Below are 27,709 nucleotides of genomic sequence, written 5' to 3'. Positions count from 1 at the left end.
CAGCACTTTGGAAACAGGGCTGAAACAGAGGGGATTATGGGTAATGCTGCAATGATCTGTTTGGTGTTTCAGCCAATCAGAGACAGGTTCTGTATATATCTGAGAGCTATAATATATTGATGAAAAACAGTAAAATAGGGGACCTTTAAATTCAACTGGGTTTAATGTGTTGCACTCTCACCACCTCACATCTCAGTGGGTGTGGTCAGGTGTGAACTGCACCCCGCCCAGCTGAGACTGCTCCTCTGAAGTGGCTGAGCATGCAGAAACTGCTAAATGAAAGCATGTCCGTGATTTCCAGGCTGGGTGCAGTTGCGCCTTCAAAGAGGATTAGAGGAGGCGAGGTGATTGGCCATTACTGAAGCTTGCCATCATTAAAACTCCACCTGCTGATACTGCAGTTCTCCTTTAACAATAATGTATTCACGCAGCTCCAGCCTCTCTTTCTGCATGTTGCACGCTTCACCAGGACTTCGGTCAGCCGATAAAATGGCTAATATTAGTTAGTAATATTGTGGTGGAGCCGAAACAAGATATAACAACATAGAAACACAGACACGCTGCTATAAGAGCCAGAATACTTGAGTCAAGTCCGACCGAGAGTACATGTGTCTGTCTAAAGAATAACAGAATCTCACAGGTTTTATACACTTATTTTTAGTTTACACAGCACTATACCTTTGGACCTTATTCAATCACATGTTACAAGGTCCTACGCTCAATAAAAAGCTGCAGACAGACATGTGCACATTCATGGTCTCTTTAAATAAACTAACGGATGAAACTCAAAATAAACTCACTAGCATGGCTTACATCACATCATATAATATAGATTATTTCAACAATACCCACTGTGCCCTGGGTTTGTGACGGTAAGTGTGTGTGCCGATAGGTTCAGAGACTATTATTAAAATGGCCAAATCCTACTTAGATAAAGATACATCACCATATAATAATATACCAAATATTAAAGCTGCACTAATTAATGCATTTTTTTTTTTATGGGTCAAAGACAGTGTGTAATGTAGAAGATGTTACATCCTCTGATGAACTCACTGAGAAAAACTTCCTCTCAGGGGTAAACAGGAAATATAGAGGCATTGGAGTTATTTAGGTGGGTATGGATTGTAGATAACCCAATTTGTGTTATTTGAAACTGAAGGGGATGTTGCATTGTTTTTGTTGCTTTCGTTGCAGTTTTATATATATCTTATAATGTAATTTAGGTGAACTTCCTGTTTCGTTTGTATGCTTTTATTTTGAAGGCGAGTTAACAAGGCTGACAGGAAGTGGTTGTAGCTTTTGAAAACAACGTGACGGAGAAAGTAATATCTTCTATGTAACGGCGGAGAAAGAGAAGAACGGACTGTATATTTAAATGTTAGCACCCCCCGAAGAGGCTCAAGCTCTTACGTTGGGTCTGGAGTTTGAATAAATTCTGGTTCATCAGTAAAGCCTACGACCATTATTCGGAGGGAAATGCTACATGGATTATGTATAAAGAGATCGTGCTTTGTCCATATCTATGACAGTTGCTCAGTGTCTCTGAAGCCGAAAAGATTTTTGCAGTGATGACGTATTTTTGTAGGAAGACCCTGAAGTTAACATCGCAAGGGTTCCTTTCATAATTAATTAAATTAGTGTTAAAGGTAGGGTAGGTAAGAATGGAGAAACCAGCTCGAGTGCGCTAGAATTTGAAAGTACGCAGCCGAAAAAAATTCCTCACAGAGCCCCTCCTCCAACGCGCACATGACCAATGAGGGCACGAGATAAGTTTGTGCACAGATGGAAGGCTGACAGGCAGGTAGGCCATCCAGTTAGTTTAGCCGGGCCGGCTCAGATGATTGGTCGTGCTTTTTACAGTACTCCGGCTTCCAGAGATGATATTTTTTTATGTATTTATTGTCGAAGCATTTAAGATATTCATTGCTATCGGGATGTTAAGAGCATTCCATGGAATATAACAAAAAGTGTTTCTGAAGTAAATTACCTACACCACCTTTAACCTGCACATATGAACACCATTGTTGTTTGTTTGTTTGTTGTTTTTATGTTTCATGTGGAACTAAATGATGCAGGTCTCCCTTGTAAATGAGATCGATGATCTCAAGGGACCAATCTGTCTAAATAAAGGTTTGAAATGAAATGAAATGAGCTCAAATCGGTTAAAAAAATTAAAAATGCTAACGTTAGCGGCACAACTCCCAATGAGAGGCTTAAAGGTGGGGTATGTAATTTATTTCAGAAACACTTATTGTTATAGTAAAATAAATAAATACATACAAATATGTCATCTGTGGAAGCCGTGGCGCTGTAAAAAGCACGACCATTCATCTGAGCCGGCTAAAGTAACTGGATGGCCTACCTGCCTGTCAGCCTTCCATCTGTGCACATGCACAAACTTATCTCGTGCCCTCATTGGTCATGTGCAAGTTCGTGCGTGTTGGAGGAGGGGCTCTGTGAGGAAGTGGCAGATTTGTTCCGGTTGTGTATTTTCAAATTCTAGCGCACTCGAGCTGGTTTCTCCAAAATGACCTACCCCACCTTTAACTTTGCTCATCACTGTGACGTAGAAGAGTCCGTCCTAGTTCATGGTGTTTAATAAACAAATTAAACAAACTATAACCAAGTACGGAAAACACGGTCAACAGAAAGTGTCGGAGCAATTCACAGCTTCTGTTACGTAGTCAAGTCCGGAAATTAAAATTCTTAATCACCTGCCATTGAAAGCATATTTGGAATAATAGAATACACATTGTGGGGTCTTTTATATGAGATCTCTCCTTGGGTTGCACCTTCGCTAGAACATGAGCATATCGTTGTATGCCTTGAAGGTATACGTTGCATTATCTCATTAGTGGTGAGCTTACTTTCAGTTGGATGTCATGAAGATCAGGTGTTGGTGCGTTTAGTTGTGTTTTGTGTGTTTTTATATATTTCTATGTACTTCAGGTGGGGTGGAGTTTGGTCTGTCGGTCTGTCCAAGACTTCCAAAGCAAGTCATCTTTAAACCATTGCAATACAACTAGCCTTGGACGAGCAAGGTCTCCAGAGGATGATGGGTTTTCCAAATGTTCAATGGCTCAATGACCAGCTCCAACTTCCATATCATGGCTTTGATTAAAAGCTCTCTCACTGTGTACAAAGTATGTTTCTTGTCCTTTCTCCATCTCTCTCTGTTCTCCACAAGATGATCCTTTGCTTTTCTATTCTAGTATTCATCCTCCCACCACCATCATTAACTGAATCCCAGTTTTCTGTGTGTTATATAAAACCATACAGGGTTCTTTCCTCGCTGCTGGTTTGAAGAAAATCTGTTTTTCTTTTTCTTTCTGTGAGCGTCTGGGTCCTGCTGCTTTGCTCTGCTGCTCCCCTCCCTCTCTCGTTCCCCCTCCTCCCTCCCTCTCCTCTGCTTTTGCTGGCTCTGCTTTCATTCCCCCCCCCCCCCCCCCCCCCCCTCCGTCTTCCCTCTGGAGAATAGGGGTCATTGCACAAATGATTACTCAGACCCCTGTCTCCATGGCAATACTGCCTATGTAACGGGCGACAGGCATGCATCGAGCCCAGCAAAGACGCCGATTAGTGAGCCGGCGATGGAGAAAGCAAGCTGCCTTTGTGTGGCTCCGTTTTGCTTCCATTTTTTTTCCAGACGGCCTGTGTTTCTGTGTGTCTCCAGCTAACTGGGGTGGAGGGAATGAGGGAGGGGAGCAGTGCAACAGAAAAAAGCCTGCAAACATTCTGCTCACAGCTCTCCAGCTTTGTCTGCTTCTCGTTGCCTTCTGTGTCTTGGTTTGTCTCAGCAGCCGTTAAGAAACGCTTTGAACGATTTCTTTTTTTCACGTATCTCAAGTTTGTCCTGCACGGTTTTAAAGAATCTCACATTTGCAGCTATGGTAGTAAACATTTATTATGTAGGGCAAAAAATAAAGACATTTAGTCCTATTTATGAGATAATCCAGCTCCTTATTGTTTTGTTTTCCTATATAAAACGATGGTAGCAACCACATTTTTAAAAATCACTCACTTAACCCCGCCATTTAGCCATACATCATTTTGGTTTCATTTGTGTAGGTTAGCAAGTTCTGTACTCAAGTACAATTTTGAGGTACTTGTACTTTACTTGAGTATTTCCATCTTATGCTACTTTGTACTTCTACCCACCGTTCAGAGGTAAATGGTGTACTTTTCCTCCACTACATGTATTTAATACCTTTAGCTCCTTTACAGATGTGGATGAATGTTGTGAAATCTAATCAAGTGTTAAATCAGACTTTAGTTCCACCTGGAGTAAATCCACAAGCTACCCTGCAGTATACAAAGTCATTCAAACTAGCTGCACCTTTACCAGCTTTGAGAACACTTTCATGATCAATCATTATAAAACATATCATATATATTATTCTGAAATGGACCAATCTGCACAATGACTACTTTTACTGTCGCTACTTTCACTATATTTTGATGAGAATACTTTACTTCTCCCACATCTGATGTTTAGTGATAACTCGCATGCTCTCATGAGAAACAAACACAATCTAACCACGTTGACACATTCTCTGTTCGCAGGATAATATCCGGACCAGTAGGGCTGGTTAAACGGTGAAGGTCAACCCATAGCACTTATTTTACACTTTTTTCATTGGATTATTTGGCCCAGACACTAAATAAATGTATGTTGCCAAATGTAGAATTTGCATCTGTGGTCCCTGGACCTGTATAATGTACACTAGTATAAAACTAATTACTCAAAATAACATGATTCAATCAGCTCGGTTTCAGTTCCTTTCACCGGGAGGTCACACCACTTCCAGCTGGATATGGTTCCCATTGGACAGTATGGAGTCAGCATGCTGGATACTAAAGAGACACCATCCAGCCAACCTCAAAGAGATCACTGTTCACCCTCAGCCTCCTACGATGTGGAGTATTTATACTCAGACTCACACTAAGTACAAATTGGCAAGACTGACCCTGGTCTGCTCGATCACCGAATGTATTCGTGTCCAACTTAATTGAAAAATGCTCCACGAAACACCAGCTCAATGAAACAAATTACTTATACTAAGGACTTTGCTCTGTCTTCTGATAAAAACGAAATACATTTTTTTGAATTGCACAAAATCAGGAAGCGACGGAGAGCTAACGTTGTGTGGATGGCGAGCAGAAACACTCCTCAAATGCAGAAGGGAAAGTCTTCTGAATGAGAATGACGGTTCTCTAGACAAGAACACGGTCAAATGTATGTTTTGTAGAAATTAAATGAATGTTACCATCAGAGTAGATTGAGTTTGTACAGCGACCAAATGGCTCTCCTAACATTGTGGAGGACGAGGGTCCTCCACAATAAAATCATTTGCATCTCATCTAACATATGAATTGCCTTCAAGCGCCACCGCTATGATCAAGATAAACAACCTCTTTGAGGATGAAAGGGAGGAGGGGAGGACGCGTTGGGACAGGCAAACACAGTTGTGTGTTCACTGGAGACTACTGGACCTCTGTAAGTAATCACTGTTACCTCGGGGTCACAACACATTACTTCAACCCACAGTGGGAACCTTGGTTGCATGCTATGACTGATAGTGGGGCAGAGGAGAGCTGATGCGTGCACCGACCACTTTAGGCAAGTAGCCAGACAACGGGAACAGAAATTGGGATTATCTGCCACTCCCTACACACATGGTAAAAACCAACCGTGCAAATTCTTCTATGGGAGATCTTGTCCAAGCTGGGAATCATTTGTCTAATACATCCAACAGCCACTCCTCTGTTGTGGTGTTACTCCTCTAACAAAGGAACAAGTCCTGAAAAGAAGCCGTATGCTTGAAAAGCTCCAGAAAGAAACCTTGACAGTTGGATGCAGATTGAGTAAGTGGGCAATGCCAGAGCAGAGCAAACATTCAGCTACTCTGATCTCCACTTCTCTTAGCTTTTATTCAACCACGATCAAACATTGGTTGGTCATTGTGGAAGTGCTCCTCTAACTCAAAAGGAAATACTGGATCATCAAAAGCAATTGGGCTGCAAGAAGGATCAGCTGTGCAAATGGATCCTTCTCCGTGGAGATCCTGTATTATGGCAATCAGGAGATTTGTAAGCAAGTCAATTAGATCATCTCTGACTCAAGAAAACATTGTTAGAACCGAACTACAACTTTGAGAAACCTAAATAAGATCCACATCTGATTACCACTGAAGGTGAAGTAGGATATCCAACCCTCCTTTTGGCTTTTTACATTACATTGCATTTAGCTGACGCTTTTATCCAAAGCAACTTACAATAAGTACATTCGACCAACATACAAACTTGAAAAAAACAGAATCAAATACAGTGGGGCAAAAAAGTATTTAGTCAGCCACCAATTGTGAAAGTTCTCCCACTTAAAAAGATGAGAGAGGCCTGTAATTTTCATCCTAGGTATACCTCAACTATGAGAGACAGAATGAGAAAAAGAAAATCACATTGTCTGATTTTTAAAGAATTTATTTGCAAATTATGGTGGAAAATAAGTTTTTGGTCAATAACAAACAAACAAGATTTCTGTCTCTCACAGACCTTTAACTTCTTCTTTAAGAGCCTCCTCTGTCCTCCACTTGTTAACTGTGGGAGCAATTATTAGAAAATGGAAGACATACAAGACCACTGATAATCTCCCTCGATCTGGGGCTCCACGCAACATCTCACCGCGTGGGGTCAAATTGATCACAAGACCGGTGAGCAAAAATCCCAGAACCACACGGGGGGACCTAGTCAATGACCTGCAGAGAGCTGGGACCAAAGTAACAAAGGCTACCATCAGTAACACACTACGCCGCCAGGGACTCAAATCCTGCAGTGCCAGACGTGTCCCCCTGCTTAAGCCAGTACATGTCCAGGCCCGTCTGAAGTTTGCTAGAGAGCATTGAGATGATCCAGAAGAGGATTGGGAGAATGTCATATGGTCAGATGAAACCAAAATAGAACTTTTTGGTAAAAACTCAACTCGACGTGTTTGGAGGAGAAAGAATGCTGAGTTGCATCCAAAGAACACCTACTGTGAAACATGGGGGTGGAAACATCATGCTTTGGGGCTGTGTTTCTGCAAAGGGACCAGGACGACTGATCCGTGTAAAGGAAAGAATGGCTTTAGATAAGCCAGTCCTTTATTAGTATATAAGTGCTTTGTTAGTAATTCTTTGTTAGTAATTATATCGCTCAAAGTGGAGTCGAAAGAGATGAGGCTTTCATCATCACAGATCCTCTACTCAATACCCAAAGGAACAAACGTTGGAGAACAGAAGTCTCCAAACAGCTAGGTGGTAGATGGAAATCATCATTGCTGGACAATCCAAAGTTCCCAAAGACCAACAACCTGGAACTCCTAAGCACATGCTTCAAATGAAAGGAATCTGAGTCTTTCAGCTCGGACAAAAACGACATCTATGCAATGATCTCAGAAAGTCTTGATGGTGAGAAGCTTCAGAGCTAAAGTCTACCTCAATCAACCAAGCCATTTAAGAAGGTGAAGCCGTAAGGTACTCAAGGTTCTCCTTCACCATGGAGATTACACCTTTGTTATCTTACTCAACAACTTCCATAAATACCAAAACACCTGCTAAACTTTACAAATACAAATATTTTGACATTAAAAGTTAACATACAGAAATTGGCACCCTGGATTATCTATTGTAAATACTGACCAGAGGTGGAAAAAGTACTCAGATATTATACTTGAGTAAAAGTAGAAGTACTCAGATCTTGTACTTGAGTAAAAGTAGAAGTACTCAGATCGTGTACTTGAGTAAAAGTAGAAGTACTCAGATCGTGTACTTGAGTAAAAGTAGAAGTACTCAGATCTTGTGCTTGAGTAAAAGTAGAAGTACTCAGATCTTGTACTTGAGTAAAAGTAGAAGTACTCAGATCTTGTGCTTGAGTAAAAGTAGAAGTACTCAGATCTTGTACTTGAGTAAAAGTAGAAGTACTCAGATCGTGTACTTGAGTAAAAGTAGAAGTACTCAGATATTATACTTGAGTAAAAGTAGAAGTACTCAGATCGTGTACTTGAGTAAAAGTAGAAGTACTCAGATATTATACTTGAGTAAAAGTAGAAGTACTCAGATCGTGTACTTGAGTAAAAGTAGAAGTACTCAGATATTATACTTGAGTAAAAGTAGAAGTACTCAGATCGTGTACTTGAGTAAAAGTAGAAGTACTCAGATATTATACTTGAGTAAAAGTAGAAGTACTCAGATCTTGTACTTGAGTAAAAGTAGAAGTACTCAGATCTTGTACTTGAGTGAAAGTAGAAGTACTCAGATCTTCTACTTGAGTTAAAGTAGAAGTACTCAGATCTTGTACTTGAGTAAAAGTAGAAGTACTCAGATCTTGTACTTGAGTAAAAGTAGAAGTACTCAGATCTTGTACTTGAGTAAAAGTAGAAGTACCAGAGTGTAGGAATACTCTGTTACAGTGAAAGTCCTTCATTCAAAATGTTCAAGTAAAAGTACAAAAGTATTCTCATCAAAATATAGTTAAAGTAGCGACAGTAAAAGTAGTCGTTGTGCAGATTGGTCCATTTCAGAATAATATATATGATATGTTTTATAATGATTGATCATTAAAGTGTTCTCAAAGCTGGTAAAGGTGCAGCTAGTTTGAATGACTTTGTATACTGCAGGGTAGCTTGTGGATTTACTCCAGGTGGAACTCAAGTCTGATTTAACACTTGATTAGATTTCACATCATTCATCCACATCTGTGAAGTAAAAGCTTTTACTAATTGAAAAATTATGACATCGAGATACTAATGGTGCATTTCCGCTGCAGCGCGTAGCACAGTTTAAGTGTGCCGTGCCAAACCCAGATAGTTTTTTGTTGCGTTTCCACTAGGGGTAGTTCCGGCTAACGGGTACTTTTTCACAGTATCCAGGTTCTTTCCGGGCCAACAAACCGGGCTGAGTATGTTAAACTAGTGAGAGAATCGCTGGCAAGGGGGCTACAACTACAACAAGATGAATATATTTGACCGTGATTTAAAGGTGGGGTAGGTCATTTTGGAGAAACCAGCTCGAGTGCGCTAGAATTTGAAAATACACAACCGGAACAAATCTGCCACTTCCTTCCAGAGCCCCTCCTCCAACACACACGAACGCGCACATGACCAATGAGGGCACGAGATAAGTTTGTGCACAGATGGAAGGCTGACAGGCAGGTAGGCCATCCAGTTACTTTAGCCGGCTCAGATGATTGGTCGTGCTTTTTACAGCGCCACGGCTTCCACTGATGGTGATTTCTTTATGGATTTTTTATGATGTTAATAACATTCCATGGAATATAACAAAAAGTGTATCTCGAGTCGGTTTCTCAAACTTACCTACCCCACCTTTAATTGTAATACACGTTTCAAAATGATGCCGGAGTAACAACATACTGATACCAGTTAGTAAAAACCATGAATTAATGCTTTCACAAGTCTGCAGACCGACGGCAGGCGAAACACCTTTTAAAATGCGTGTTTTCTGAATGGAGACCGGTTAGTTACTATAGTTACTGCCCCAGCTACTTAACTGGGGCAGTAATGGGTATGCAGCATAAAGTGAGCCTGGCCTACTAAGGCCTAACTATACCGTACTAAGCCGTGCGAGGCCTTGCGGTGGAAATGTGCCATAAGTTTGCTAATCATGGAGAATATAAAGCCTCTGAAACAGTTGCATAATGTCTTCTGAGGCTGTAGGATCTCAGTCAAGTCACAAAAACAAACCGGATGATGGGCGTTACCAGACGGCAGCTCTGACCATCTATCCAGCCTTATATTGAAAGTGTAAGATGCCATGTTATAGAGCCCGGCCAATACGAGGGACTAATATTCCCATTTGAAGTGGATCATTAAAACGGTCCATTGATTCTACTGCAAAATCAGAGTTGAGGGAGAAACAAAGAGTAAAATAATGAGCGTAGATGTGGGAGAGCTCAGTGTTCCTGCAAGAATCCAAATGCACAGCAGGCTTTTTCACATTTGCTGTTTAGTGCAGCTCGGTGTTTCTGTCTGTGTGTGGTTCTGTCAGCTTTGTCCCTCAAAGAGAGAGAGAGACATAGAGAGAGAGAGAGGAGAGAGAGAGAGAGAGAGAGAGAGAGAGAGGAGAGAGAGAGAGAGAGACTGGAGCCAGCAGTCTGGAACGAGCATGACAGAATTTGAATTATAGAAGCAGCACAGCAAAGAGGGAGCGGGGGAGGGAGAGGGTGGGTGTGTGTGTGTGTGTGTGTGTGTGTGTGTGTGTGTGTGTGTGTGTGCACGTGCATGTGTGTTTGTGTGTGTGTGTGTGTGTGTGTGTGTGTGTGTGTGTGTGTGTGTGTGTGTGTGTGTGTGTGTGTGTGTGTGTGTGTGTGTGTGTGTGTGTGTGTGTGTGTGTGTGTGTGTGTGTGTGGTTGTCTGTTTCTGTGTGGCAGGGATATAGAGAGAAAGGGAAAGAGAGGGAATTATTTCAGCAGTGGAGCCGGCTGTTATTTCAAAGGCATCGCTGAAAAACACCGAGCCTCGTCAACGAGCATTTTAATTTAGATCAGTCGACTCATTGGAGAAGAGGAAAGATATTCAGAGTGCAACACACTTAAGCAGAGCTGGGAAGTAACTAAGTACATTTACTCAAGTACTGTTTTGAGGTGCTTGTACTTTACTTCAGTATTTCCATGTCATGCTACTTTGTTCTTTCCACCCCACTACAAGTCAGAGGTACATGGTGTACTTCTACTCCACTGCATGTATTTAATACCTTTAGTTACTTTACAGATGTGGATGAATGATGTGAAATCTAATCAAGTGTTAAATCAGACTTGAGTTCCACCTGGAGTAAATCCACAAGCTACCCTGCAGTATACAAAGTCATTCAAACTAGCTGCACCTTTACCAGCTTTGAGAACACTTTCATGATCAATCATTATAAAACATATCATATATATTATTCTGAAATGGACCAATCTGCACAACGACTACTTTTACTGTCGCTACTTTCACTATATTTTGATGAGAATACTTTTCTACTTTTACTTGAGGAACATTTGGAATGCAGGACTTTTACTGTAACAGAGTATTCCTACACTCTGGTACTTCTACTTTCACTCAAGTACAAGACCTGAGTACTTCTACTTTTACTGAAGTACAACATCTGAGTGCTTCTCCTTTTACTGAAGTACCAGATCTGAGACAAATCACGGGCCTTGATCCGTGTCCCTCTTGTCTGTAGTGACGCAGCAGGCTTTCAACTAATATTTCATTGTTATTGTGAGACAGCCAGAGATATTGATGTTTGTAAAGAGTCCTAAATACATTTGATCATGTGACATTTTAGCAACTGAACTCATGCAATATATAAAGTGTGCAAAGCTTGAGTCCTGTGATTGTAATTGTTGCCCTGCACTTAAATAATCAACTTTAGCGTGGTGTTACGGACGACAGGAAGTATGTCTTGCTGTGCTGTGATTGGTTGTTCGTCGTCATTGGACGAGCGGTGCTGCGTTTCAACAGTTACTAATTTCACAAACTACACACAAACTACTTTCAGATAACAGCGCAGCCTGGCATGGTTGCACCCTTGAAAACAGACACGTCTACAATGACAACATTGAATTTTAGCAAGCAAATAAAGGCAGCATGTGTGCTGTTCCTTATGCGCATAGGCCAACAGCAAATATGACTTTTCCTCAGTAAAAAAGTATCTGAGCTCCACCCCTGGTTTATAGTCAGCTTATGCCAGTGACATCATATATACCTTCAACGATCCTGTGTAAAATATAATATGTTACATATATAATTCACATTATGTAAAGCCCCTCTCTCCTTAGCTTTCCCAACAGAGACAGATTGAGTTGATTGGGAAGTGAAGTAGAGAGGCAAACTTCTGATTCTCCTCCACTGTCTAACTCTCCCACTATCTTTTCACATTCAGTCACTCCTGGCAGCAAAGCAGGACGGAGCATACAAAGAGTTTCTCTGCAGTGGAGATGTATTGGTATATAATCAGCAGCAGTAACACCCTGCAATGCACACACACAGACACCCTCAGAACTGCTACGATTCAACCCGCTCAGAGTCTAAAGCACACCTCCACGCAGACAGAGAGAGAAAGGGAAAGGAGGTGAGGTAAGTGTGCGTGCGTGTGCGTGCGTGTGTGTGTGTGTGTGTGTGTATGTGTGTGTATGTGTGTGTGTGTGTGTGTGTGTGTGTGTGTGTGTGTGTGTGTCGGAGGGGAGTGAACATTCCAGAGACAAAAAGAGAAACAGAGAGGGACAGACATCATTGTAATGACTGCATGCAACCCGATCCTCCTGCATACTGAATATTCCCCCCGAGGGCTTTTTCCATTACCCCAGAACGCTGCAGTCGTTTAGCTGATCCGGCCCCGCTTTCCCTCTCTTTCTTTCTCTCTCTTTTTCACTCACTCCCTCCCTCCCTCCCTACCTCTTCTTTGCTGTTTTTTTCACAGACACATTGTGCAAATGTAACCTTTTGCACGCCCAAACTCCCCCCCTCTCTCCCCACTCCCCATCCCCAGGAAGTTGGCTAGCCACTTTGCTGCCAAGAAATATGAAATACTGGCAGGCTGCCCGTTTCATCTGCAAACACACAGCGGAAAGGGAGGGAGGATGGAAGCAGCGGGAGGGAGGAGGGTGGGAGGGAGGTGACACAGAGGAGAAGGAAATGCTGCCGCTGCCGTGCTTGCCACGAGGAAGAAAAAAGGAATCAAAAGCAGCGCAGAGAGAAAGAGCTGCAGAGAGATAAGGATGGATTTTTACTTGCATGAAAAGAGGCCACATTACTGCCTGAATAAATCATGTGCAACATTTTCTCAGCACCAGCAGCGGCACACAGCCACTGATGAGCAGAGAGCTGGGTTAACACACACACACACACACACACACACACACACACACACACACACACACACACACACACACACACACACACACACACACACACACACACACACACACACACACACACACACACACACACACACACACACACACACACGGTTATTTTTCTTCTGCCATGTATAGGCACGCAGATACTGCTGACAATAATACTTAATTTTTTCCCCCTTTTTAAATATTCTAGTTTTGCAGTCACATTTACACAAGTAACATTTTGAGGTACTTGTACATTACTCGAGTATTTCCATTTCACGCTACCTTATTCTTCAACATTTTAGAAACAAATATTGCACTTTTGACTCCACTCAACATTTATTGACAGCTTTAGTTATTTTTAGGACTTAGATTATAAGCTGATACAAAAAACACTTTAATGAACTTTAACATATTATTCTAGCTTAAGGTGACCAGCAGCAGTTTATGAAGTTATTACAAATACTGTAGCTCTACATTTACCAGCTGTATTCACATGAATGCATCAATAATCATAATTACATTCATATATATGAAATTGGCCATTACGCAGTACTTTTACCTTTGGTACTTCAAGTACATTTTGATGCCGATACTTTTGTACTTTTACTTAAGAAAGATTTTTAATGCTGGACTTTTACTTGTAACAGATTATTTTTACAATTAGGTATTTCTTCTTTTACATAACTACAAAATACATCTGAGTACTTCTTCCATTATTGCAGTCCACTTTGGTCCTATAGGAAAACAACTTCCACAAATACCCCAAATCTTGAGTGAAAGTAGAAGTACTCAGATATTGTACTTGAGTTCTCAGATATTGTACTTGAGTAAAAGTAGAAGTACTCAGATCTTGTACTTGAGTGAAAGTAGAAGTACTCAGATATTGTACTTGAGTACTCAGATATTGTACTTGAGTAAAAGTAGAAGTACTCAGATATTGTACTTGAGTACTCAGATATTGTACTTGAGTAAAAGTAGAAGTACTCAGGTCTTGTACTTGAGTAAAAGTAGAAGTACTCAGATCTTGTACTTGAGTAAAAGTAGAAGTACTCAGATCTTGTACAGTAAAAGTAGAAGTACTCAGATCTTGTACTTGAGTAAAAGGTGAAGTACTCAGATCTTGTACTTGAGTAAAAAAGTACGAGAGTGTAAGAATACTACAGTAAAAGTCCTGCATTCAAAATGTTACTCAAGTAAAAGTAGAAAAGTATTATCATCAACATATAGTGAAAGTACCCAAAGTGAAAGTAGTCATTGTGCAGTTTGGTCCATTTCAGAATAATATATATGATCCCTCAAAAGTGTACTTAAATACCGTGCTTGAGTAAATCTACTTACTTCCCACCTCTGGATGAAGCAGAGCAGAAGTCGAAGCGCTCTTTTCCTCAGAAAATATATTGACATTCATTCAAGTGTTCTTGCTCTCTGAGAGACAGGCTGGTTCATTCTGACACTAAAAACCAGCGCCACTCTCCGGTGCTGATGAACCTGAAGCATCAGATACTAGTAATATACACCACAGCACGACATGCTGAAATGCACCTTTGGTCTAGTGTTGGTTGGGTAATAGATTCAGAGATGTGCATATCTGAACACAGAACTTCACACACACCAATGTTGATCATGCTGTAGCTCGACATTACACAGGCTAATGTCATGAAGGGTGTTCAAAGGTCCCCTAAATCTTCCAAAGCTGCCATTTTGGATGTTGAAAATGTCAGAAATGGACTCCCCAATAACCCCCCAAAACACTCAAAAATGTAGGCTATGATGGTAATTAATGGTATAACACAACTTGTGCTAATTGTGCAAATTGCCCAACATATGAAAGTTAGCATCTGGTAGTTTGTATGTGCTGGAGACCCGTACTGTACAGTTCTAACATAAAACGTTGGGGTACATTGGGACTATAGGAGCTAGACACTAAACTATGACCATATATTTCAGAAAAGTTCAGAAAGACGTTGAAGAAGTCGCCCTTAAAATGTAATCTCACAAAGCCACAGTTGCTCTTATGGGGTAAGTTCATGCCGGAGTCGCTGTTGTTCACATTGTGTTTTCAGAGCGGATTTGGTTACTTCTTTTTTATCACAGGTTCAGGTTTCATCACTGCCAACTGGATGAGGAGCCGATGAATACCGTGACTACTACAAAGAGTCCGTCGCCCCCATGATGAACGCAAACTGTAACCTTTCAGACCAAAGAGAAAAACCAGATGTGAAGGGCTGAAGAAGTGGGGGAGGGGCTTAAGCAGATGTTTACATTTCAACCACCGACGAGGTTCAAAATGTCATATAATTACAATTAGTAGACTTTTTAAAAAAAAGATATTTGACTTGTATTTGAACTTCGTTGCCTCCTCTATATTGGCTTTAGACATATATTTTTTTAAAGCGCTGGATAGATCAGAGGACGAGATGCGAAGACAGAGGAATCTTTGTTCTCCCTTAAACAGCCAGGTTCAAGGTTCTTTATTTGCCTTGCTCGGAGAAACTATATGTGACTATCGCACAATAGGGGGCGCTACTGAGCCGTATTTGCAAAAACGTACGAGCCTTGCTTATCCTTTACTTATTTTGCGTCTAAAATGCACATTTTCCAGTGGTGTAAAGTCACAAAGTATATTTACTTAAAGGTGGGGGAGGTAAGAATGGAGAAACCAGCTCGAGTGCGCTAGAATTTGAAAATACACAACCGGAAAAAATCTGCCACTTCCTCACAGAGCCCCTCCTCCAACACACACGAACGTGCACATGACCAATGAGGGCACGAGATAAGTTTGTGCACAGATGGAAGGCTGACAGGCAGGTAGGCCATCCAGTTACTTTAGCCGGGCCGGCTCAGATGATTGGTCGTGTTTTTTACAGTACTACGGCTTCCAGAGATGAGATTTATTATGTATTTATTTTCAAAGCATTTCAGATATTCATTGCTATCGGATGTTAAGAGCATTCCATGGAATATAACAAGTGTTTCTGAAGTGAATTACTAACCCCACCTTTAAGTACAATTTTGAGGTACTTGTACTTTACTTGAGTATTTCCATGTTCTTCTACTGTGTACTTCTACTCCACTACGGTTCAGTTCAGAGGTACATGGTGTACTTTTACTCCCCTACATGTATTTAATACCTTTAGTTACTTCACAGATCTGGATGAATGATGTGAAATATAACCAATCATTATAATCCAAACATATCATATTTAATAAAACCTTGTTTCAGTCACCATATCTACTGTAGCTCCTGTGCATGTGACATTGTGAGAATAAAGCCTTTGAGTCTTGGAGGAAAGTTGAATGTCAATAGTTTCTCTGACATAAAATCCACATTCTGACTGCTTCAAAGTGGATGTAATGATCACGTTGCTCTCGGCAACGCATCGTATCACTGAGACTTTCTATTTCAAAGGAATGTTAGAGAACAGAAATAGAACAATCCACGAAAGCTTGCCAGGAAGAAAGTGACAACCCCCCCCCACTCTCTCTCACACACACACACACACACACACACACACACACACACACACACACACACACACACACACACACACACACACACACACACACACACACACACACACACACACACACACACACACACACACACACACACACACACACACACACACACACACACACACACACACACACACTCTCTCTCTCTCTCTCTCCCTCTGGCTCACCTTCACTCATCACCTCCTCCTTCTGTTTCTAGGCAACACACAGGAAAAGCATCACTCGGAGACGCAAAAAACGACAGGAAGTGCTTCCATTAAAACACAGATTTAGTCCAATTGGTGCAGATACTTCTAAATATTCCTGTGTTTCTACAAACCATATATCACACTCCGTGGTGAATGTAATCTGTGGGCATGCATCTGAAGGTGTTTGCATTGGTTCTTCTATTCTTACGTCCTCGTAATGCTCCTCATGTCTAACTGTGAGGATGCACCTGATGCGCCAAAATGACAAGAGTCCCAAATGAACGAGAGGGAAGGAGGGAACATGTGCAACCCAAGGAAGGTCTGGAGAGGGAGGGATGGGGAGCGCTGGAGTTTGGGGAGAAGGATCAATATCTAATTTCAGTGCTGAGTTCACTCTGGACAGTTTTCCAATAAGACTGGGAGAGAACAGCGAAGTTTGAATAGCTATGTGTCTCCGTCTGTCTCACTGTGCGTCTCTCTCTGTCTCTCTTTGTCTCCCTCCCTGCAGCCTCATGGGTGGATCACACTTCCATCTGCCGCCGAGTCCACTGGTCTGATGAACACCAGCTATAAGAAACCATTACAGAGTGAAGATGTGAAGTCGCTCCTACAGAATGAGGAGCATCTGTATGTCGAAGCAGCGGGGATTACAATCAATGTGTTCGGAGATATAACATATTTAATTAAAAGACTATAGCAACTGCTTTTGGGCCGATGTCTGTCAACTTGTTTTTGATTATTTATTGACAATTCATTTAGGAATATGCACCAAGAAAACAAATCATGAACTGACATGATGGGCGTCAATTGACCTAAAAGAGACAGATGTAAAAAAGATTATCAGACAGTCTGACTCTTACTAAACTCAACATTAAACCAGTGACAGAGATGGTATACAGGTAGAAAGTATACGCATTGGTTTTTCATGTGATTTGCTGCCAGTAGAAACACATATTGAATAACTGGGCTGGTTGACTTTTTAAATGTAGAGTCTACAGTGCTATAGATCCACAAAACCCCCTGAAGTGGTTCAGCATGCCAAGAAATAAAGGGTTTTTCACTCAGAAGCTGCTGTTTCTGTTTTGTTTAATTTAAATACAACCAGAGCTGTGGTGACACTAAGGTACATCTGCCTCTGCAGTCCAAACCACAGCAGTGAGAGCATGATGGGGGTGTTACCTGTTAAGCCCCAAGGTCCCCGCCGGCGGGGACCCTGTTTTTTTTCTCCAGGACACTGTGTCTCAGGGGATCTTAATATTTAAGAACCTATTAATGTGTTATACCAGATTAACGGAAATAATCTCAGCTAACTGATGATATAAAATATTTTTACCAAAACAAAACACAAGTCTCATAAGAAGCATCTAAATGACCCCTTAGCGAAAAATGCTCACGGACATTGGCACAGAACTCAAGATAAAAGTACCCTTATTACTTATCGTAGCTGCACATACAAGATCTCCGATTAAAGCTAAGGTTCCACAGATTATTTAGGTATATAGTATCATCACTGAGTGATCTGAATTTGCGACAGGGGAAGCAAAGACAGTCATCACAACACGTACCTTTACGTAGCCTCTAGCGAGATCGTCTCACCGTAGCTGTTAATCTGATCAAAAGACGTGTTCAATGGCATTAAAACGAGAAAAAACGTGGCTGAATCGGTTAATCCATAGGTTGATAAAGTTCCTGGGCAATAATTGGAATGATTTATAATCCATAATTCCATTTTTATGTAAAAACCGCAGAGCAAAAGTTAGCTGCTAATGGTAGCCACCAGAGTGGCTGCTGCTTCCGGTCTTGGCTATGCGGCAGTATAATACACACACATGACCAAATAAGGACTATGTGGGAGTTCCCCTCGATTCCATTGGCTCTGACGGTTAGAAAGAGATGTCACATGTCAAAATCCAGCAGGGGGAGTCAGAGATATGAAAAATCCACCCAAATGGCCCTAGAAGAGGTTTTCTTTGGCTAAATCTGTCTAAAAATGTCAAATATCACTTGTTTTGCATCAATCTTGATACGGGGTACTTCTTATATGTTGTACTTTGGATTCCTAAAGTTTTTAGTCTACTAACCCATCATCCAAGGTTAGTTTTCACCATAAGTACAAAATATCTTTTGGACGGACACTATAATTTACAGTTTTTTACCATGTTCAATCTGAATTTTCTTTAAAATAAAAAACATCTATATTGAATCTGACTTTTCTACATCCAACTGACAGGTTTATCATTATTTTGAGAAAAAAGATTATTAATTTAACCCTTTTAGAAGGGAAGATATGGTCATTTGTTCTGGGAATGTCATTTTCGAGCCTGAAACCTGAAAAACAGGCTCGGGGTTTAATTAAGGGGGGAGTTTACCAGCTACAAATCCACTTTTTTCCATCTAACAAATCTCTCTGCAGGTGTCATTCAAATTACATTTTGTATCTTCTCTTTTTCCTGCCGACTGTAGATCGCCTTTAAAAACCACACATACGCCCACTGCTTCTCATCTGAGAAGCACCTTTGTTATAATTACATTTAGAGTCAGTATTTGTATATAAACGATGTGACACGACATGACTACCCGAGTATGAAAAGAGTTGCTCATTTCCGTTTTTTTGGCCCACAGCCTTTCTGTTTTGGTTCCTTCTCTCAGCTCTGTGTCTTTGTAAGTCACAGCAGCAGGCAGCGTTTTTTCAGCAAAAAGCTCCAAATAACCGGCGTTACACGATACCTGCTCAGCAGAGAATAACAGGCACACTCAGTTGGAGAACATAATGGAGCATTGAGCAGCTAAAAGGCAGATATTGTGTCAGGAGACTGATCAGAAACATGGCCATTCCAAATAAAGCTCTGCATCGGCTGGATCTGTAATAAGCAAATGCTGGCTGTTAGCCATTTCAACAACAAAGATGATAATAGACCTTTCTTCCAACAGTGACGCTTGACCAAAAAGCATGTCAAGAAAAGTCTCTGAAGTGATTGGCTGACACACCAAACAGATCATTGCAGCATCCCATAATCCCCTCTGTTTCAGCCCTGTTTCAAAAGTGCTGATTCTGTGTCTGTAGCTTTAAATGCTAATGAGCTGCTGCTGGCCACGCCCCTCTGAGAGATGATTGGTTTAAAGAAACACAATGGTGCTGGGGTTACCTTGGTTGGTGATTGGCTAATGGTTACACAGCACAAAAAAACATTGTGACATCACAAAGTGGCCAAAATCTGATCAGCTCATTTTCAGACAGGTTTTTATATAAATGGATCAGGACAAAAAGAGTCTTTGTTCCTGAAACTGTCAGAGTCTCTTTACACAGAAGGGACTCATGTTGATGTATAAAAGACATGAAGAAGTGGATTTGTCATCATAGGTGACCTTTAAGTTTTGAATGACTCTCAACCTAAAATACAGCTGTCAACATTGTACATGCTATCCTGTGAAAACACCTCAGGATTTCTTGAAAATAGACGTGTGAATAATCAACAGGAATTTGAATGCACATTTGCATAACTTCAGGATGGTAATACCCTGTCAGACATCAGCAGATTAGAGTGAAATAACTAAGTGCACAGGCAGAGCATGACTTAAACTGCTCTTACAAAGATTTCCCAGGAGCACAGGACAGGAGCTGGTCCTTCAGAGCTCTGTGCTGCACTGCCCCCCTGTGGTTCAGATACACACTACAGATGTAAGAGTCCCTATTGTGCAAATACTGCATCTCTGATAATAAAGAAGCCTGCAGTACGGTGCAAAAGCATAGGCATTCAAACACAGAGGTTTAACAAGAATTGCCCCAAACTCACACCACACTTTCTTTGCTCCAAAAATGTAAATATATCTGAAAATCCGCATTACAGTGACACGTACACATTTATTTAATCCCTTTAGTTACTTTACAGATCTGGATGAATGATGTGAAATATAATCAAGTGTTAAATCAGACTTTAGTTCCACCCAGAGTAAATCCACAAGCTACCTTGCAGTATACCAGCTTTGAGAACACTTTCATGATCAATCATTATAAAACATATCATATATATTATTCTGAAATGGACCAATCTGCACCATGACTACTTTTACTGTCGCTACTTTCACTATATTTTGATGAGAATACTTTTCTACTTTCACTTGAGGAACATTTTGAATGCAGGACTTTTACTGTAACAGAGTATTCCTACACTCTGGTACTTCTACTTTTACTCAAGTACAAGATCTGAGTACTTCCATTTACTCAAGTACAAGATCTGAGTACTTCTACTTTTACTCAAGTACAAGATCTGAGTACTTCTCCCACCTCTGATCATTATACATCAGGTAACCAAAAATCACCATTCAAATCCTCTAATGAGTGTAAGAGGACATGTTAAGATCTTCCAGCAGGGGAGCTCGTGTCTGTCCTCCTTGCGGGAACCAAATAAGGAAATGACGTCTCAAATAGAAAAGTGAAGCGTTGACACCGGGTTGTCGCGCGGATCTGTGAGCGCGTGAGAGGTTAATGAAGGTGTGGGACCTGGCGCTGACACGAGACGAGGTCAGTGCATATTTACAGAATGTTTTTTTATATAACGTCCGAAAGACCAGAGGTAGTCTTTCCCCTGGAAACAAAGCTAAAGGCTAACTAGCTGCTCGGCTAAAACTACATATCCCTTAGCACGTGCAGGCCACATCAGCGTCACTCAAATATGATGTACATTTAAAAACTCAAGGTGTGGTGGGAGAGTTATCTGTAGAAGCTTATTTAGGTTGGTTTACTGTCTCTTATTTACAGAGGTGGGAGAAGTACTCAGATCTTGTACCCGAATAAAAGTAGAAGTACTCAGATCTTGTACCTGAGTAAAAGTAGAAGTACTCAGATCTTGTACCTGAGTAAAAGTAGAAGTACTCAGATCTTGTACCTGAGTAAAAGTAGAAGTACTCAGATCTTGTACCTGAATAAAAGTAGAAGTACTCAGACGAGTAAAAGTAGAAGTACTCAGATCTTGTACTTGAGTAAAAGTAGAAGTACCAGAGTGTAGGAATACTCTGTTTCAGTAAAAGTCCTGCATTCAAAATGTTCCTCAAGTAAAAGTAGAAAAGTATTCTCATCAAAATATAGTGAAAGTAGCGACAGTAAAAGTAGTCATTGTGCAGATTGGTCCATTTCAGAATAATAGATATGATATGTTTTATAATGATTGATCATGAAAGTGTTCTCAAAGCTGGTAAAGGTGCAGCTAGTTTGAATGACTTTGTATACTGCAGGGTAGCTTGTGGATTTACTCCAGGTGGAACTAAAGTCTGATTTAACACTTGATTAGATTTCACATCATTCATCCACATCTGTGAAGTAACTAAAGGTATTCAATACATGTAGTGGAGTAGAAGTACACCATCTACCTCTGAACTGTCGCGGAGTATAGGAGTACAGAGTAGCAACACATTGAAATACTCAATACCTCAAAATACTATCACTATGTCCCTAAATATTACTGGACTGTCTGTAATACTCCAGTAGTTGAAACTAACTAAGTACATGTACTCAAGTATTGGACATATTTGTACTTTACTTGAGTATTTCCATTTGTTGTTACTTTATACTTCTCCTCTACTACATTTACTTTAACACTCGCTGTTACTTTGTGTACATACATAAACATGATATGCTGATATGGTATAATGCAGTACTTCACTACTAATGTACACAGTATTTCAAGTATCTACATTTGGTCCACATTGACCAACTTCAACAGTAAAAGGCTATATAATAATCATTCAAATATAACACTGGGACCAATCCTTTCTACATAACAAGTACTTTAAGTACATTTAGCTGATTATACTTTGTTACTGAAATGGGTCATTGTGCAGGATAAGTACTTTAAGTATAATGTGATGCTAAAGACCATTGTATTTGTCCTTTTAAAGTAAGAGTACTTCTTCCAACACTGTATTTAACAGCTTCAGCAGTCGGAGTCAACTTGGTGTTACTTAGTTAAGGACACATGCATTGGTGTTATTTCATCATATTTACTTAAATGATATCAAATGTACTGTGAGGATGTGTGGATCAGCTACACCTACAGTCTGTACCACGCCAATCACAAGTTGGTAGCTTTCAAATAAAATTAAAAAATCCAGGCAGGTTCAGTTTCAGTGCTCCATGTTGGACAGAGGGAATGTCTTCACTGCTCACAAGACGGGAGATGACAGGTGTGTGTGTGTGTGTGTGTGTGTGTGTGTGTGTGTGTGTGTGTGTGTGTGTGTGTGTGTGTGTGTGTGTGTGTGTGTGTGTGTGTGTGTGTGTGTGTGTGTGTGTGTGTGTGTGTGTGTGTGTGTGTGTGTGTGTGTGTGTGTGTGTGTGTGTGTGTGTGTGTGTGTGTGTGTGTGTGTGTGTGTGTGTGTGTCCTTCCTTGCGTGCCAAGCTGGTGACAGAGAGCTCCCCTCCACTTTCAACATTGCTGAAATGGTTATATATTTTTAGAGATACAACCTATAAAGCTAAATTCATTTGGATGAATAGCCATCAATTTTTAGAGTAGCATGGAGCTTGGCAAACACACAGACGACCGCTCACATGAAACAATACGGATGTGTTGACATTGCTAGACAGCATTAGGAAAGCAGCACGGTCCAACAGACGTGTTATATAACCAGTCCCCCAGTTCAACACAAATATGTAAATGGTAACACATTCAACTTTAGCACCACAATGCTAGGTTCATATATCAGAGTGTCTAAAGTAACAGACCAAGGATCTTAATGAACCAATCATAGAAGTTATATAGAGTTCCTCCAAAAGCACCACTTAAGATTGAGTTAATGTGAGGAGATACTGAAGAGTGCTGAATTCACCAAAGGAGATGAGAGATGCCTGCATCACAAAGCATACATGTGGTATACAACAGTCAGAGCGTTCGGCACTTCACGATGCGTGTGACTGGACAGAAGTGTCAACGTTGATTCATTTAGCAGCTGCTTGAGCACAACTTAATAAAACACTGGAATAAGAAAGTCTATCATCCCGCGTGATCAGCTTGAACTACCATTCGTACAGTTCAGGTCCTTTTGATTGGCCGCCTGCCATCATACGTGAGCGCAGTTATCAGGAACAAAGGGGAAGGGCTTTTATTCTGATCCACGTCCCAGCCTGGGCTACATTTAGACGATGAGGTGAGACACCAGACGGTTCACTTTGATACGGTCAAAGGCGTTATGTTTGAACCTGTAGTCCATGGCAGTTTTCTGTGAGTGAAGTGAACCGTGTTATTTACAAGCAAACACATCCGTGACTGCCCCGATCTCACCATGTTCAAATCTCAAATCTAAACTCACCTCTTCAGAACTGCTTTTACTCTGTAATTAATATTGTGTTTTATATATTTGAAGTGTGTTGTTTTAATTATGTTTTTAAGTGTCTTTGAGTTTCAAGAAAAGCACTCTATAAATAAAATGCATTATTTTAATAATTATTATCTGTGTGACAGGATGGGTGATATAACTAAGGGTCAGACTACCTTCTACTCCAATGCGGAGGGCTACTGGAAGGACGTGGCCCCCACGGTAGACGGCATGCTGGGGGGCTACGGCAGCATCTCAAACATCGACCTCAACGGATCCAAGGCCTTCCTGCAGAAGTTCCTGGGAGTAAGAAACATTTTAAAGATGTCAGAAAGTGACTTATGACACGTGTAAACAATGCACTGTGCATGCGTGTCCGGCTGGAGAGGGGGTCCTAAATCTGACGGCTTGAAAACGTAAACGTTGACTTTAACACACGTGACTTCACTCTGACTAAAGCCTTTTTGAGCAGAAAATCAACTTTCACTTTCCTGAGATGAGATATGCTTCATCCAGTGGATTATTATCAGCAGCCAAGGTAACCCCCCCCCCCCCCCCCCCCCCCCCCCCCCCCCCTTATCACCTGAATCTCCTCGAGAGCACCATTGAGTTCTTTGTAACCAAATGTCTCTCAGAGGGGCGTGGGGAGGGGCTCCTTATTTTCATCTAAAGTAACAGACAGAGAATCAGCACTTTGGAAACAGAGCTGAAACAGAGGGGATTATGGGTAATGCTGCATTGATCTGTTTGGTGTTTCGGCCAATCAGAGACAGGCTCTGTATATATCTGAGACCTATAATAAATTGATGTTACAGAGTATGGACCTTTAAGCTTCTGGTGGTCCCTGCTTTACTCCCCCTTGTTGACCTCCTGTGTGTTTCTTCCTTTGAAGGAAGGTGAAGGGAAGACGGGCAGCGGCTGCGCTCTGGACTGCGGAGCGGGCATCGGGAGGATCACCAAGCGTTTGCTGCTGCCTCTGTTCAGCACCGTGGACCTGGTGGACGTCACCGAGGAGTTCCTGGAACAAGCCAAGACGTACCTGGCAGAGGGAGGAGAGAGAGTGGGGAAATATCACTGCTGCGGCCTGCAGGACTTTGTACCTGAGAGCGGACGCTACGACGTCATCTGGATCCAGTGGGTCATCGGTGAGTCTGACGTTATAATTCTTTTTTTTTTTGTGATCACATTTTTATTTTAGAAAATAACTGAAAGTACATAAGAAAAATTAGGCAACAACAATTTCTTACAAAATGCAGAATACATATGTAAGCTAACAATATTACAGACAAACAGAAATCAAATAAGAACAATAAAATAAACCCCACACACACACACACACACACACACACACACACACACACACACACACACACACACACACACACACACACACACACACACACACACACACACACACACACACACACACACACACACACACACCATGTATACATCACTTCAGGGGACATTACATTGACTTACATGCATTTCCTGGAGACTTATCCTAACCTAAACCATAACCAACACATGCCTAACCCTTACCCTAAACCTAACCAAGTCTTCACCCTAAAATTAATGATTCCCCTCATGGGGACCTCCATTTTGTCCCCATAAGGGAAGCGAGTCCCCACACGTGACTGTGTAAACAGATTTAGGTCCCCACAAGTATAGTAATGCTAGGCCACACACACACACACACACACACACACACACACACACACACACACACACACACACACACACACACACACACACACACACACACACACACACACACACACACACCAGGGCTGTCCCGAATAACATTTATCGGGCTCCGGATATTCGGTAGTAATCAGCAGCGAATATTCTAATATTCGGCCCGCACGGGGGGGGGGGATATTATATGTAATATCTACATATAAAGATATAATATAAAGACGGCGAAAGTATATTCGGTTACCACACACACACACACACACACACACACACACACACACACACACACACACACACACACACACACACACACACACACACACACACACACACACACACACACACACACACACACACACACACGTCTTTCATGTTTGAATTGCCTTGTGTTGAAAGGTGCTATAAATAAACTTGCCTTGTCACAGACCTTTTCAAACACGTCTTCCTTCCATGTGGTCTCATCACTTCCCTCCTGCTTCTCCCTGCAGGCCACCTGACAGACGACCACCTGGTGGATTTCCTGCAGCGTTGTCAGAAATCCCTGCGGCCAAACGGCCTGATCGTCATCAAGGACAATGTGTCGTACGAGGGCGTGGTTCCCGACGATGTGGACAGCAGCGTGTGCCGAGACCTGGACATCGTGCACGGTCTGGTGAGCAGAGCGGGGCTGAGCATCGTTCACGAGGAGCAACAGATGGACTTCCCTAAGGAGATCTACCAAGTGCACACGCTGGCTCTCAGATAGGACTCTTTCACTTCGCAGACCTTGTATATATGCCGTGTTTCTGATGATGTGGAAAGTATGTCAGCTATCAGCGTATGATGTGAAACGATCTGCTGTGTGTGTTGTGAACGCCATGCATCAGTGTGAATGCCGAGTCATCCTTTCTGAGCTTTAAGGTATTACTCTTGGAATATTTGCTATCACCTATTCAAGATGGACACAATCGAGCATGCACTTCCTGTCAGTTTGATGTCCAGCAGGTCCAATAGATAGTCTGATGCCCTGTCATGTGTTTGGAAATGGGGAACACATCATGCTAGTGCTTCTGCATATTTATTTATGACCCACAGGGGGCAGTGTTGTTGAATGTGAGACTATCGGGTCCACAGGATTCATCAGCATCACACACTGGAGACTGCATCTTCAAGCAGTCTCACACGGACATATTCTCAATGTTTTTAAAGAGAGATTTTGTACGTTTGACATCTTAATGACAACATGTTTGCAGATCTATGTGCTATCGTCGCAAATTCTGATCTTGTATCAATGATAAAGAGATGATTTGGTTTTAGCCCCTGGACTGGACACTTTGCTATTTGTCCAGAAAAAAGGTGTTGTTCATTTTCAGGAAAGAGACCGAGCTATGTCAGTAAGGTCTGGTAAAGTCAAATATGTTCCACCTACTTCATATATGAACTTAAAGTGGACCTAACATGCTATTTTTAGGCAATAGCATAGGTCTCAAAAAAACATGTCTATGAAGTGTTTTGCTCAAAATACCAAACAGATCACCCATTCTAGCCATGCCTCATATCCCTCTATTTCACTTCCTGTTTCAAAAGTGCTGATTTGGGGTATAAAGCTTTAAAAAGGAGGGGGCTGAGCTCATGCGGGACCCAGCAGCTACTGTCTAAACTAAATACTGCCGTGATGAAACTCCATATCATGGATTATCAAGGATTCTCTCTGAAACAGTATGGAGCTCAAAGGCTTTCTCTCTTGCCGGTTATACCACAAGGTGAGTTCCTTTTTACTTCCTGCTTCTTCACACACATGCTCTCCAGTACAGGTTAGCTCTGAGTGTTAGCGATGCTAATGTAAACACTGACCATATTACGTCTAAAACAGTCGGGCATTGTTTCTGATAGCAACGTTTCTGATTGGGCCGTGGGTCCACATTTCAGATATTACGTCATATCGGACGCAAATCTGGATCAGCTCCGTTGTTCCCCTGTTTTTAGAGATTTGGGTACGGAGGAAAAGAGAGGGTTTTATTTTCTGACGCTGCGTGAGTTCCCTGACACACCGGGGACACAGTTATGTTTTAAAGACTTCAAAAAGTGCATTTTGCATGATAGGTCCCCTTTAAACATTGATAACAAACATGATAATT

General features: G+C 41.4%; 1 protein-coding gene and 1 long non-coding RNA gene across 3 annotated transcripts in view; both read left to right on the top strand.

The window, feature by feature from the left end:
- The window catches only part of LOC307023469, a 22,938-nt gene extending 5,467 nt beyond the window's left edge, over window positions 1–17,471 (top strand). The window contains exon 3 of one of the 2 annotated variants that reach the window (XR_013803713.1): window positions 17,095–17,471. This is a non-coding gene — a long non-coding RNA (uncharacterized lncRNA). Of the gene's footprint in view, window positions 1–2,952; window positions 3,423–17,094 lie in introns of those variants that run through there. The other variant, XR_013803714.1, reaches the window with a different exon arrangement.
- Window positions 17,472–20,961: 3,490 nt separating this feature from the next.
- Window positions 20,962–26,887, top strand: ntmt1 (N-terminal Xaa-Pro-Lys N-methyltransferase 1). The gene is made up of 4 exons (XM_079657809.1): window positions 20,962–21,108; window positions 24,041–24,200; window positions 24,787–25,039; window positions 26,081–26,887. The coding sequence occupies exons 2-4, from the start codon at window positions 24,042–24,044 to the stop codon at window positions 26,335–26,337; spliced, it is 669 nt and encodes a 222-aa protein (XP_079513935.1). The 5' UTR covers window positions 20,962–21,108; window position 24,041; the 3' UTR covers window positions 26,338–26,887.
- Window positions 26,888–27,709: the final 822 nt, after the last annotated feature.

The sequence above is a fragment of the Notothenia rossii genome (assembly GCF_949606895.1).
Source record: "Notothenia rossii genome assembly, chromosome: 11".
NCBI lineage: Eukaryota > Metazoa > Chordata > Actinopteri > Perciformes > Nototheniidae > Notothenia > Notothenia rossii.
Note: the sequence above shows the minus strand (reverse complement) of the source record. Positions and strands in the feature narration are given on the sequence as shown.